Below are 14,638 nucleotides of genomic sequence, written 5' to 3'. Positions count from 1 at the left end.
GGGCTCCGTGCTGACAGTTTAGACCCTGGAGCCTGCTTCGGGTTCTGTCTCCCTCTCTGCCCCTCCCCGGCGCTCTCGCGCACTCGCTCTCTCTCTCTCTCTCTCTCTCTCTCCCTCCCTCTCCCCCCCTCCCTCTCCCTCTCCCTTTCTCTCTCAAAAATAAATAAACATTTAAAAAAATTAAAAAAAAAAACAACTAAGAAAATAGATATGGTGTTAATACATGGGGGAAATTGCCCTCATTTTGTGTTGCCCAGGGTTGGACGTGCTTCTTTATGCCTTATATGCAGAATACGCAGTTTGCCTTAGCTCCCAGATGATCCAGCATATGACTCCATGGAAGTTAGATCACATCTGCTATGCAGTGTTCATTTATAATTGTGCCTTCTCTGAATCATTGTTAATTATCAGGCCATAGCCTCTTGTTATTGTTGGTTGGTTAGGTCTCCCTCCTTTTTCTCTGGTTTGGTTTAGTTTTCTGTGTGTGCATATCATGTGCTTTTTGAAGAATTTCAGTCATGTAACTACAACTCTGATTTCCGTATCACACAGTTAAGTTAACATGGGGCAGTTATCCCCCATGAGATTAGAGGTTAGAGATCGGGTCTAACCTTTTGTTACCAAATACCCAATCAGCTGAAAACTGAAGGTAGCATTTTCTCCCCCAGCACAAAATAGCAAGACTCCATCCTTGTTTCCCACCCCTTTGTATCTATCATAGGGTGTCTAAAATTCACACGTGGCTTTATTTATTTATTATTTATTTATTTTGGCTTCCCAATTTGAACATCTGTTCTTTCCCCTTCACCCCTTTCCAGATGTTCCCTAGCTGTGCTGACCTCTGCACTGTGTAGTGTTGTCATCTGGTGGATTGTTTGTGACTACATTCTTCCCATCCTGCTATTCTGTCTCGATGGTTTCAGAACACAGTAGCCGTCGGGACCCTTTGACAAATAGCTGCTGTGTAAGTGTCCCATTCCATTTCTCTACGTGGTCCCCTCTGGTGGCCAGTGTGTTTCTCATGATGCATGTTTTTCTCACTGTCAGCTCTCCTAGCTTTATTGGTTTGCCTCTTTTCAAAGGTTCTTTTTCTGAAACTTCTCAATTAATGGGATGGTGGCGGGAGGAGGTCTTCCCTGATCCTTTCATGTAGGGATGTTAAAAATTTTAGGTTGTGCTTATTACTCTTAACAGATTTTTTGCAGTGGCAATTTATGAAGTCACTGGAATAGTTTCTTTTCCCTATCAAAAATATTTAGTGAGTTTGGGATAATTGGGGTGGTTTTCATTTAGTCAGTTTTCCCTTGTTTTCTAGAGTAAATGTCTTTAGCATATCCTTTTCAATGTAGCGAAAAGAATTTGCCTGCTGATTTTCTGCTGTTGATAGAGATTTGCTTTTGTAGCTGTGAGGTCTAGTGAGCATTGCATCGTGTTTCACCTCTGACTCTGCCATTGCCCTCAGCCAGCAACTGCTTCTCTGCGAAGTCTTCTGTCTTGAGGAAGCAGAATCTTCTCCTCTGCTTCGTTTCATGTCCTCCCCTCTAGAGTTAGTACAGTTTTCAGGAATGATGTTAAATGGAAATGGGACAGCAGAGAAGACGGGATTCCCTTGTTCAGCCTTGTATTTCTGCATGACAATCTCTATGCTTACTTCCTCCCACTTTCCTTCTTTCCCAAAAGTAATCAAAATGCCCTTATTAGGTTAATATTGCAGAATTTGCATTCTCTTAATATCTTTTATCCTTCATGAATACCATAACAGCGAAGAGACTGTGGCAGGAAGCTTTCCTGGGGAACACCTTACAGTTGACACCAAACATAGGAAGGAGGGTGTGTTCTTTTTTCTCTGAAATTCTTCCTTTAGCTCATATTTCAAGAATTTATTCTCTTGTTCCAACTTGGACTTGGGAGTTGTAAAAGAATATGAAAGTTCCTTCTAGGATCTCCTCCAAAGTGGAATTCCATTTCAACCAACTCTCATAATTTGTGGCTTCATGGAGTATCTTCAGATGGCTTAGGAAGGACTTAAAAATCCAGCAGACTATTCTTTTCAAAAGTAAGGAAAGGCTGCTTAACATGTTCCTATGTATGACATTTTCTTGACTATCTTATCAATACAAGCTTATTATTACATAGATAAGCTATATTTCTGACATAGATGATCTTTTTGTTTTTTTTTTTCCTTTATTCCTTTTAGTAAGCTTAGATTTTTGCATATTCTGACTTGATCATCATGCACTGCACAGATTTATTCCTTTCAAACTATTCCGAGTGGGAAAGGTATTTCAAATTTTTTTTTTTCAACATTTATTTATTTTTGGGACAGAGAGAGACAGAGCATGAACGGGGGAGGGGCAGAGAGAGAGGGAGACACAGAATCGGAAACAGGCTCCAGGCTCTGAGCCATCAGCCCAGAGCCTGACGCGGGGCTCGAACTCACGGACCGCGAGATCGTGACCTGGCTGAAGTAGGACGCTTAACCGACTGCGCCACCCAGGCGCCGCGAAAGGTATTTCAAATAGGTGGAGTTCTAAATGGGTGGAGTCATTGCTAATAATACTCAGGCACTTCATGACTGTATTACTTTTCCCAGGGTGAGTAAATGATTTCTATCAGGCAAGCACCTTTCTTTTTAATATTCTACGTAAGATACAGTCTTTATTGTTACTACTGGTATCTGCCAATGCATTTGTAGACCCAAAGCTGAATATTCAGTTTATCCTGCTTGATTAATTTGGAATTTACAGAAACAAAAGCTTTCGGCAGTAACAATGATGTGAACAGATATAATCCTTGTAGTTTTCTTTTGAGGTGGCCACTTGTACAGGTGGCATTCACCTCTGTTGGCTGATGACGTAGCATGGCCTGATAGATCATCACCTGTCATGCCTGGAAGACCAGACTGTACCAGTGCCTCAGATGGCTGCGCCAAACTCTGGGACAATGGGAAAGGAGTCTGTGAAGGTTGCAGGGCCGCAGGCCTATCATTTGGAAAGCTTGTTGTGTGTCAGTGGTAGACAACCAAGTGTCAATAGTGCGTAGTTGTACTGATGGATTCTTTTCTTGGAGTTGAACATTTATGTTCAAAGCATTTTGTGGTTTGGGAGATAAGAGGCCTGGCTTGTCAATTATTTGCATTGGGAATACTGGGACTCAAGAGGAGTCGCAAAAAACGTGAACTGCTGTATGGGCAAGAATAAGTATGAATTTGTAGAACATTGCTCTGCAAAGCCATGTGATTGGCCTGGTTTGCAAGGTGAGAGGTAGCTGGTTCCCGCTTACCCTGTAGCAGAGTGAAAACGTCACATGTGTTTGTCAGCTTATTCCACTTTACGTTGTTGTGTGTAGTTTATCTCAGGTAATACCTAAGTGTAGTTGCTGGGGGGTTTTCCAGTTGATTGATGCATAACCTACAGATAGAGTAACTGCTCTGTTAATACAAATATCTGGTGATGTGACTCTCTACTGCGATTAATGCTTTCCAAATTTCTGTTATGCTCTTATTTTTTTAAAAAATCAACAAAAATTATTTACACTAATTTTACAGAGAAATAGATACTTTTTATTTTATTTTTTTTAAAGTTTATTTTGACAGTGAGTGAGAGCGAGCGAGCACAAGTGGGGAAGGGGCAGAGAGAGAGGGAGAGAGAGAATCCCAAGCAGGCTTCACACTGTCAGTGCAGAGCCTGATGCGGGGCTCAAACCCATGAACCATGAGATCATGACTCGGGCTGAAATCAAGAGTCGATGCTTAACCCACTGAGCCACCCAGGTGCCCCGAGAAACAGATACTTTTTAAAAGATGTTTCCTGTCAGCCTAAAATTGGATTTAGCAGTGATTTCTGTTTTCAAATGGTAAACCTTCGTAGTAGTTGTCTTAAATTTCCTAAGCAAGTAATATATTGGCTCTTGTTTCTATTCTCATATTAATGATTTCACCGTGTGGTGACTATCTATACTTTTGGCCGTAAGTGGCCTCAAATTATTTGAAAAGTAGATGTGATATTTCCAAAAAACTAAGGGGAGTCTCATTTTCTCTGTATAAATGGAGATAAAAACCAGGAGCCTTGCTGAGCAGGTGCAAGGCTTCAGGACCACCGTGGCAGTGGCACCACACATTGGGCTTGGGCTTCAGAAATAGCAGAAGTTTTGTTGTTGTGCTTTATTTTATGAAAAATTCTATATTCAGATCCTGTTAATGATACAGAGACTATTAAATAGTCTCCTGTCCTTCCCTCTCCACTTGATATAATCAGATTTTTAAATAAATCCTTGGTTTCAGAGGTAGAATTCATATGCCTCTGCGGTTGGTTGCCTTCTTTGATCAAACAACTATGTCTGCATGTACCTTTTCTATTTTATTAGAGTGATAAAACTTTATGAGAAATTCTGAGTTGAGCATTGGCTCATTTACCCAGAATCAGTTTCCCTCTGAGATGGAAGGTCCTTTCACAGGCTCTGGGAAATACTCTGGGGATACAGCAAAACCCGCTGGGAGTAGCCCCACCCCTCCCCCACCCTTCCCTAAACAGCTTGAAAACCACTGGCCCCCAGGCTTCCGCTCTGGGACAATGCCACCATTGTGTTTTTAGTGATGAGAAGTTTAGCATTTTACTAAATGCTGATGCTGAATATGCTGTGGTTTGCATAATATTAAAAATTTGCTAATCTTTGCTACATTATAAGGACCTGGCCTTGGTTAGTAACTTATATGGTGGTAACACAGGCATAGGAGGTAGGACTACTAGTTAGCTGTAATGGTTTCTTTTTACTCTTGTGAGTTGGACATGAAAAGAGGAAGCTTATTATTAAGGCAGTGTTTTCTCTTACAGATAAATAAAAGTTGAGTACATATAAATGTATGTTTGCCCACGCAGTTCATTGTTTTCACCATTATCTTTTGAAGGAAAGAATTGCATATAAAATCTTTTGATGTTTTCTGTTTTCCCTGTGGCCATTCAGTGAGGAATTACAAAACACCCTCTACTTTTGAGCAAGGTCCTCTATGTGGGCTTTTATCTGAGGGTGTTCTTCTGACTCATGAATTTGCCTCCTGGGCAACCTACACCCATAGGCATCAGTTCCTTGAGATTATTTTAGAGTTTAATTAAATCAGGTTTTTCAAAGAATTTAAACAGTTTTGTATTCATGTTAATGGTGCTTGATGATTTAATTAAGTAGGTTATAATCCAGACAAATTCAAATTTTGCTTGAACGTATTTTTAAAATTTGAAATATTATGTAAAATTAGTATTGATTTGGCATTTATTGCCCTTACTTTCACCTCTGAAGAGTGACTATTGTAGATTTTTATATTCATATTCTTTAGAATTTGGGGATTTTAAATGAAATCTTGTTTTCAAGAGTAGAATTCTGAGAACCTACTTTTACTTTGGGACACAAAGATTTGTTTTATTGATTGATTTCTTTGGTGTGGGAATTGCTTAAAATGCCAGGTCATTTGTTTTCCAAAAGCAAAGTATATTCTGGTTATCTTTGTATAACCTTTATGGGGAAATGAGATGCTTCATTCAAAAGTCTTTGATGTGAAAATGTGTTTCAGATTTTTATTGGCCAGTGTGTTTACGGAAAATCCTATGAATTCTCAATAAAATAATTTGCACTAAAGTACAACAATGCCTTCCTCTGTCAGGTATTTGAAAATTGTTTCAGTGAATATAATATTATTTTTTTCCAACTGTTTTCAGAGTAATTCTTCAGTCCAGTGTTCAGAGCTGTAAAACATCTGAACCTAACATTTCTGGCAGTGCAGGCATTACTAAAAGAACCACCAGATCTGCTTCAAGAAAAAGCAGTTTTAAAAGGTGAGAAAAGAATCCTACTCTTCTGAAAAGTTCCAAGCATTGGTTTTCCAGTTTAATCTTCTGGATATAGAAATGAAAAGAGGAAGAGAGGAGAAAGCACAGTCCCTAAGATGGACAATTAATCAAATGTGTTTGACTTGTTCATCATCTAAAAAAATCTGGGCCATTTTTAATGTAGGGTTTGTTTTGTTTTTCAGAGGTGGTTCTGAACACTGGAGATGTGTCTCAGGGTCAGAATATGGGGAAGTTGAGAGTGTTGTACTTACAAGTTCTTGAATTTCCAAAGCTCTCTCTGTCAGGACTCAAAGGAAATTTTTCTGTATAGCAGATACAGCATAATTGTTGGAGAATTAGCTGCAAATAAGTGTGATGGTGGAATATGAGAACTCCAGTGAGTTTGGGATCCTTTTTTACCTAGGGCCTGGTCTCTTAGCCACAGTCCACACCACACCCATGGGGGCTCATGCTTTCACCAGGAGCCCAGCACCTTCCCTTCCTTCATTATTACAGGCTGTGACAAGAAAATACACATGTTCCATGACCAAATCCATTACTCTCTGTTGCGTTTGGATATTTATCATGAACTAAAGGCAGACATTTCATTTCTAACATATTCCAGAAGCAGTTCCCTTTTGAGGGAAGAGCAGATAACCTACTTAACTGTCATCTTATGAATAGAAGAAGGCAGGTACCCTTTTTGTGTTTATGTATCATTGTCTGGTGTTAACATGTGTGGTCCTGTGCTCATGGCCCAGCGCCTGTCTTATAATAGACCACAACCGGCCTGAAGATAGTCTAAACCAGACTTTAAAACATCCTTCCCTATTTTCCTTGTTTCTTTTTAACTTCTTGCCTTCTTGTCTTTGAGGCTGTGGGACAGCCGAGTTAGTCTCCGGGGTGCAGGGCCCAGCAGCCTGTTTCCTGAGGGATTCACTACAAATCAGAGAACTCTGTGGTGTGTGTATGTGTTTGTGTTTAAGGAATTGTTCAATTTTGCCATTTTCCTCTCTTTGCTAATTCTTTCTACAGTTTCACTACAGACTTTTACTTACATCAGAATGTGATAGTGCCTTAGTACAAGTATTTGAGAGCACCAACTCATGACTTGGGGATTTTGAGTTTTTCATAGAAAGGTATCAAATATTCATAGTTCTTTTTACTCTCTTAATTCCACTTGAGAAGAATAACAGAGAAATACTGACAAAAGGTCTTAGGTACATTATAATATCAGAACATTATTTATAACCATGAGGAAGAGGAAATGGGCTAAAGATTGTTGAATTATCCCAAATGAATCAAGAATCATGCTTTTACAGAAAATTTAATGGCTTGGATAAATGCTCACGAAGCAGTAAGTGAAAAGAGCCACACATATAAAAATTAGGAAGTATTACTCTAATTTTATAAATGTACAATATACTTTATAGAAATGTATACCTCTACAAATATATGTATATGTTCATACATATGTATTTATATGTAGTATATAAGCTTATAAATTATACATATATTTAAGTATATATGCATATGTTTCTATGCATGTATGGAAATAAGATAAATGCTGAAATATTAACAATTCTTCTGGTTGGTAGGGTAGTTAGGGATTTTTATTATTTAAAAAAAATTTTTTTAATGTTTATTTAGTTTTGAAAAAAATGCGAGAGACAGAGTGCAAGCAGGGGAGGGGCAGACAGAGGGAGACACAGAACCTGAGGCAGGCTTCAGGCTCTGAGCTGTCAGCACAGAGTCCAACGTGCGGGGCTCGAACTCATGAACTGTGAGATCATGACCTGAGCCAAATTCAGACACTTAACCGACTGAGCCACTCAGGCTCCCCAGGGATTTTTATTATTTTATCATTTGATTTTCCTCCCAACTTTTTTACAGTAAGTAGGGAGAAATGGGAGCATTTTAACTTCGACACTTTCAGGTGAATTACCCTATTAAAAATTCAGATTAAAATCCTGCTGTGGGGGATAGTTAGACATGTTTTGAATGAACATATTCTTTTTAGGTATACTTACTCAGGCTTCTATTACAGTTTTGAGTGTGTCTTGCACATTTAATTCTGCTTTCTGCTTTTCTGGATTGTGCTCTTCAGGCTACAGAGGAATAGAGTCCAGGAGCCGGGACTACGCGTGCCCAGTCACACCACGTTCCTCTGAGGGGCGTGGCCACGCGGCACTTTTTCCATCTAGGTCTTGTCTAGTGATCTAAACGTGTGCTTCTCAGCACAGGTGGTTCCTGATTGCAGTGAGCATCTGCCTGAGGTCCCTGGGCCAGATGCTTTGAGGGGTTGAAAGTAGAGTTCAGACTGAATACACTTAACTGAATTTTGAAATGGCCCAAAGCAGTTTCCAGGCATGTGGCATAGTGCTGAAAACCAAAAGTCTTCTTTTAAATTCTCAAAATGGGACTTTCAGAGATTGGGAGGGGAGAAGAAATAAACTAATGAGAGAAAGCTGGGTTTCGAGTGTGTTTACACACACCCCCTTCATGCAGGGTCTTCTTGGCCTCTTATGGAGCTTTGACCTGTGTTCACATTACCTTAACTGTGACCCACCTACAGCTCACAAAAGAAAGGCAAATACATTACATACAGGTCCCACTTCCTCCTTCTAGGAAATAGTGGAAGCTGAGGGAGCCAAGCAGTTAGCCTGAAGCTTTTATCCTACTGAATAGTAGTCATTTTTGGTTGGAGACTAATGAAGGAATTAACACATTTGTGCATAATTTGAGGACAAAATAATACAAGATTGTTGAATAATTATGAAGTATTGGATAGAAAACTTTGCTTTAGACAGCAATACAAGGAAATGATACAGTATACTTCTCAGTATAAAATAAATACCTAGGAGGCACAAGGATTGCCAGTTTACTGTTACCCCCACCTGTGAGGCCTTCTCTTTGCAGGTTGGTGTTCTCGCATCATCTGTTCTGCCGTAGGAACCTGACCTTTCATTCCCATGTTCTATTTTCTTCTTAGAGGCTTCCAGGATGAGACCTCACCTAAACTCACTTCCCACTGATTTGGCTTTCTGATTTTTGACAGTTTACTGAGAGGCTGTACAACTTGGGAGGCCTTTTCCACAAACACATTGAAAGAGCAATTATTTGGAGGCTGAAAAAATATGTGTTGTCATAATCTTTGTTGCTGGGAAGAAATGCTACCAGGTTTCTTTCTTGGTAGATGGATCATTCCCTCCTATATCCCTCGAACGTGAGCCACACATAAACCTACCCAGCGGGTGTCAAGCTCTGCTCTGACAGAGTTGTGCGGTTCAGGCCCAGAGCACTGGAGTATCTGGTGGTGGATGGAGTACACTGACCCTTGGGGCTGAGAGGCATCTCTGTGGCACCTTCCTCATCCCTTTTCTCAAGTCTGAAGAAGTAAATCTTCTCCCTCTCCCACTTCCTGTTAGATCTGTAAATGCATTCTCATGTTTCTCTTTTAAGAATTATTAAATCCAGTAAAGAATTGGACTGTTTTCCAGTCTCTGATGAGCTCTCTTAGAGTCTTGAAAATTTCATCACTCTGCATCTGATTGAGGACCTCCAGCCATCTCATTTGATAACATTCAATTCGGTTTGTGTCTTCACACAACTTACCATCCAGTACATGTTTCTGTAAGCTTATGGTATTTCTTTGGAGGAATCTTTTCTTTCTTTTTTTAAATTATAACTTCATCCATTTTCTGAGAAACTCGTCATGGACAAATTATTTATTTTGTTTAATTCTAAATTGCATCATTTGGAACCATCACCTTCTGCTCCCTCTGTCAAACCAACCTAATGTTTATGACTTTTGGGGTATTTTGCACCTGATTATTCACATGGGGGGAGATAAATGCTCAGGCCTCTGAAAAACATGTCTTCACGAGCCCTTCAGTTGGAAATAGCTACATTTAGGACCTCTTGGCTTTTCAAGTTTTCTCAATTGTGACTTTTGTCATTATCCCACCTGTCACTGCTTCTTGTCCGTTTACAGTCTCAGAGCTGAGTACCCATTCCACCACCTCTGGGCTTTAATTTTCAGTTATTGCCATTATCTCTGAAAATCCATTCATCTAGAAGCCCCAGGATGTTGTCTCTAAATATCCTGAAATATCTTTTTAAAAAAGAATGCTGGTTACCTCTGCTCATCTAAAATACTAATTTCCCTTTGAAATTCCAGACATTTTCCCATTTGGCTGTACCAGTTAACCTGGACCTTTATACTCAGTACTCTGTTGGGGTCTCCAAAAACTAAGTCATCAATTCAGATGAGCTACTTTGATAAAGTGGCCTCATCATCCAGTGAGGGGCACCTCCAGATTGGAATTGGCTTCTCTGACTCTTTCCTTTTGCTCAAGTTCTTCTCTAAAAGCTGCTAGTTAGTTGAAAATTTACATAATAAACCGGGGTAGGAGAGAAGGGAAGTAAGAGGAGAATCCATCAAGATGTGCCCCACCTGCAGTGTGGTCTGAGGCTGGCTGGGAGCGGGTGCCCTCCGTGCTGCTGAACTGGAAACTGCTTGAGGTGCCAGAGCTTTTTCTGTGACCGAATTCTGGCTTTGGAAATAATCAAGTAACACTTCTTTATCTTTTCGTTCTTTCCGCTTTTCCCACAGCCTGGTTCCTCAGAGGGAAAGAAGGAAAAGGAATGCTTTGCAACAAATGCCCTTAATGGCATTATGGTACTCTCATTGCTCTGCTGCTTCTGCCCGCCCTTCTTTTTTTCTTTGTTTTTATTGTTTTTTTATTTTTTGCAGAACTGAACCTTTTTCTGCTCTGCCTTTCTCTCCCATTTGTCTTTACTTTATGGTTGATATTGTACTGTCTTATCCAAAATACTTGTCATTAAAGAATTATACAAAGTGTATACTTCTTAGCATGTCACTACTTTTATTATGTTGCCTTCCTTGTCTTTGGTAACTACATATGGGACACTTGGAAACCTTCATGGTAAAATCCTTTTTTTTCTCCCCCTGTAGTCCCTCCATTTCAAGGACTAAAACAGTCTTGCGTTAAGTAAAAACCTGTGACCAGAACTGAAGGAAGACTCTAGGAACAGAAACCTACAGCAGAACTTAGCACAATTTATTTGGAAACAAAACAAAATTGCAAAAGCCTTAGCCGCTTTCCACCTAAGAAGTTTATTCAATGAAGACAATGTCCACTGGAGTTTAAAATAACTACATGAGTTTGGGCACAAGCAGTGACTTGAAGGAGGCCCAGCTCTCCTTTTGTAGAAACATCTCAAGTTTAACGACAAAAAAAGCTATTGTAAATTTAGTCTCAGGTGTAAATATCAAAGCCCTCTGTTGTCAGGAGAGCTGACTAGTCTGTGTGGTGCACGTGTGTCCCTGTGATGGCAATCATTTTAGCTGCTGGCCTTCAGAAGAAGCGAGGATCTGATGGAGGTTTTTTATGTATTTATTTTCTGTTCACCCTGTGTCAAAATTTATAAAGAGAAAACAGGCATTACTGAAATGGTACTTTCTGTAATTTGATACTATTTGGTTTAAACATCTTCACTTTAATACTTGTAATATTGTTGTAATGGTAACTCTGTTAAGTACCCAAGCTGCTTGTCTTCCACCAAAGAGTGCTTTATTAACAAGAATCTGTGAAAACGGTGTTTGAGGACTGTTGGATGTTGTGATACAAAGTGGTACTTTGGCAGCCGAATTTGCAAGAGAACATGAGTGGTAGCTTTAGAAGACTCAGGAGGGGACGCTGCCTTCAGAGTCGGAAGATTGTTGTAAGTCATTCCTCTTTATGTCATTGAGGGACTGGAGCATGCCAAGGCTGCCCACGATTTGGTTGCCCAGTCATACAAATTAAAATCCTGTTTCCTTCCACGCATGATTAAAAAAAACCACTGTTAGTGTTTTCCCTTGGAAACAGCCATCCCAAATAACGATGGCTAAAAAAAAAAAGTACTGCTTTATTCAGGTTTTTCTCTGTAACATTGTGGGTTTCTTTTTTTTATGTGATCAGCCTAAGGCCATTCACACACCCTTTGATTTCAGTGACAGTTACTAGCATCTGGATTTCAGTTGTTTGTAAATAAGAGACTCACTGTTGCCTTTGGTTGGGGAATACAACTAACTCTTTTCAGTGTGCCTTCGCCCCTCCACCCTCCAGAAACACAGCAGAGTCTGTGATATAAAGCAATCACAAAAACTGTTTATTTGCTGCTAAAACAAAAAACGGGGGCCCAAAATAAAAGAATATTTTGCAGTCACCTTGGTTACTTCCATAATAAGAAGTGAATGGTTTTAGTTATTGTTAACCAATTTTTGCCTATCCTAGAATGGAGAGCAGGAGATACAATATGGAAAGGCAACAGAAGGCAAATGCCTTCACCTTACAAGATGAATGAATCAGGCGAGTAAGCAATTCCTTTTGTTAAAAAGCTACCTTTTTAACAAAACTATGAGGAGTAAGAAGCAATTGAAATAAACAGATTTTACTCTGTTAATGCAAAAAGTTACTGGAAGGCCATGGCTCCATTTCGATATTTACTCTCTTGGAGTAAATTATAAGATTGACTGGCTTTGAGGGGAGATGGTGCCATCATCTTGGTCAAACAGGCGGCTCTTCCCTGTCAGGTGGTATGGGGGTGTGTCATGCCAACTTTTAAACGCTGGGGACTAGATCTCAGAAAAAAAAGTGGTTTTCTATCCCTGGAAGTGAATAGACACAAAGACCCACTTACCTGATGGGAAGACCTCTCTTCACTAAGCTCTGGGTGGGAGGAGAAACATTCCATTAGCTGTCTCGTGCTAGGAGACAATAATATTCAGACTATGCCCTTGCATAAAACATTGAATTCTCAGGGCAATTCTTCTTCCCTTGACATCTTTGAAGGCCATTTCCTGCATAAATAATCCAGGTAGTTATGAAAATCAAACTTCCATCAGAACTTTTCCTGGTTTGGCTGTTTATTACATCAGAACAAGTTAAATGTGCCGTCTCCCTCCCAGTGAATAAGCCATTTGATGTCTTGGCCAAGAGTGTAAAAATCTGGGCTTCAATGTTAACCACAGTACTTTTTATTTTACAAATTGCCTTTTTGTGTCAGCTGCTCAAGTTTCCAGCTAGAATTGCTATCACTGTGGCTCTTTCTAAAAAATCTTGTTATTTAACAGGCTCACTGAAGTGAGTCCCAGGAAACTGTGATTTGATAAAGGAGCAGTCCTTGGAACACAGCAAGGACTTGGGGTAGTGCTTCCGGTGGATTTCATAGCACACTATTATTAAATGTACTGGAGGGCATTTCTAGAATCCAGGAAGTCTCTGGGTCTGATGGAAAGTTCTTTCTGCTATGAATAAGAGTGGACTTTTTTTTTCCCCCAATGGAAACTTCAACACACCCAGAATCTCCTGAGATTCTAACTTCAAGTCCTTGTCATAGAAAGACCCTGTTGCTATGGAATATGAAATAGGGCACGTCAGATGGAGAGATTCCTTTAAACTTAAGAGCCTTAAATAGCTTTGAAAGTACACCAAGACCGTTTCTTTCAAATTAGCATTAGAAATGCATGTTTTTAGGTGTCCTTGAAGCTTTTTGGAGACTCATGTCCAAAGTCCAAGACAGTCCAAAGGAAGGGTGTCTGCAAAACTGGGTACCTAGAAATATAGACAGACTTCTCTTTTGTAATGCTAAAGAAAAACTAGAAATCTCTCTGAGCTGTCAGTGAAGAGGGGTTAATCCTGAGCAGTGCCTCACTGAAACACGTAGCCTGCCTTGTCCACAGAGCCGCGTCTGGGCGGCATGCTGCTCTGCTAGTCTCCAGCATCTTTCTGCTCTCAGCCTGGCCCTGTTTGCCTGTCACCCACCTGCTTTCTTCTCTGCCCTCCTGCCCTCTCACAGGGGTCATTCATTCCTACCTCTTTTCTTGGGCCCAGACAATTTTTAGAGGAGTTCCCAAGAGTGCTTGTGAGGCGAATATGTTTGCCCTTGGAGCCCAATGGCCAGTTCTGTGTGCCCTGCAGACCGTCAGGCCTTCTGGGTGGTGTTGTGCCAAGAGCTTCTGGAAGCTTCCCTTTGCTTGAATCACCACCATTCATTACAAATGAGCAATGCGCTCTTTTGATGTTTGTTCTAAAAGTAGCTTAACTGTTCCTCTTCATACATTTTTTAAAGTAATTGCATCTTGGAAAGCAGTGCTCATGAAAAACAACTTTAAAAGCATATTTTGATTCTTTAATAGCTATCTCCCGCTAAAACTGTCCTGGTAAGGCTAGCTGCTGCTCTTCCATTTCTCCTAAATCTGAGTATTCCTCATGTTCCTAAGTGGAAATACTACAGATATATTTAAAAGACTGGACAATTCATCTATACTGTGTAAGAAATTACCTCCTTAACTGCCCAGTAGAATAACTGTCAGCAGGTATGTTCATCTGATTCTAGTACTGCAGTTTTATATTAATAATTTGCAGACTTTTATCTAACCTGCACTCATGTACAGATTATTAAAAAGTTTTAAAATGTAACTGATTAATCAGTATTTGGTCAGTCATTGTCTTGATTTTTTATTAAAATGTATATTTCTAATCATATTTTATAAAGCCAAGAGAACTGGTTGAATGAATGTTTATTTTCCTGAAGGTATTTTTAAGATAAAGCTTCATAATGGCGTGTAAACTTTGCATATCTATGTAGTTTGATACGTATTGTCGAGTTTGAAAATCTTGTGTATTGTAACTGGTTTTATACGAAATACTGAATAGTGAAAATTGTATAATTATAATCATATAATTAAAAGTGTTAACCAAACAGCCTTCCAGTTTACTGTATTCACTTACCATCCTGAATCGTAGTAG

General features: G+C 39.7%; 1 protein-coding gene across 10 annotated transcripts in view; it reads left to right on the top strand.

Moving 5' to 3' along the window:
- The window catches only part of CDC14B (cell division cycle 14B), a 104,936-nt gene extending 90,341 nt beyond the window's left edge, over window positions 1-14,595 (top strand). For 4 of the 10 annotated variants that reach the window (XM_045043228.1, XM_023242263.2, XM_045043230.1 and 1 more), the window contains 3 exons: window positions 5,709-5,825; window positions 10,435-10,500; window positions 10,798-14,595. In XM_045043228.1, the coding sequence (XP_044899163.1) occupies window positions 5,709-5,825; window positions 10,435-10,500; window positions 10,798-10,834 (220 nt within the window). In that variant the 3' untranslated portion in view covers window positions 10,835-14,595. Of the gene's footprint in view, window positions 1-818; window positions 965-5,708; window positions 5,826-10,434; window positions 10,501-10,797 lie in introns of those variants that run through there. The other 6 variants (XM_023242267.2, XM_019815885.3, XM_023242265.2 and 3 more) reach the window with 4 other exon arrangements.
- The last annotated feature ends 43 nt before the right edge of the window (window positions 14,596-14,638 follow it).

This window comes from Felis catus, chromosome D4 (genome assembly GCF_018350175.1).
Source record: "Felis catus isolate Fca126 chromosome D4, F.catus_Fca126_mat1.0, whole genome shotgun sequence".
In the NCBI taxonomy this organism is placed as follows: Eukaryota; Metazoa; Chordata; class Mammalia; order Carnivora; family Felidae; genus Felis; species Felis catus.
The sequence above is the reverse complement of the archived record's forward strand: the minus strand, read 5'-3'. Positions and strand labels throughout refer to the sequence as shown.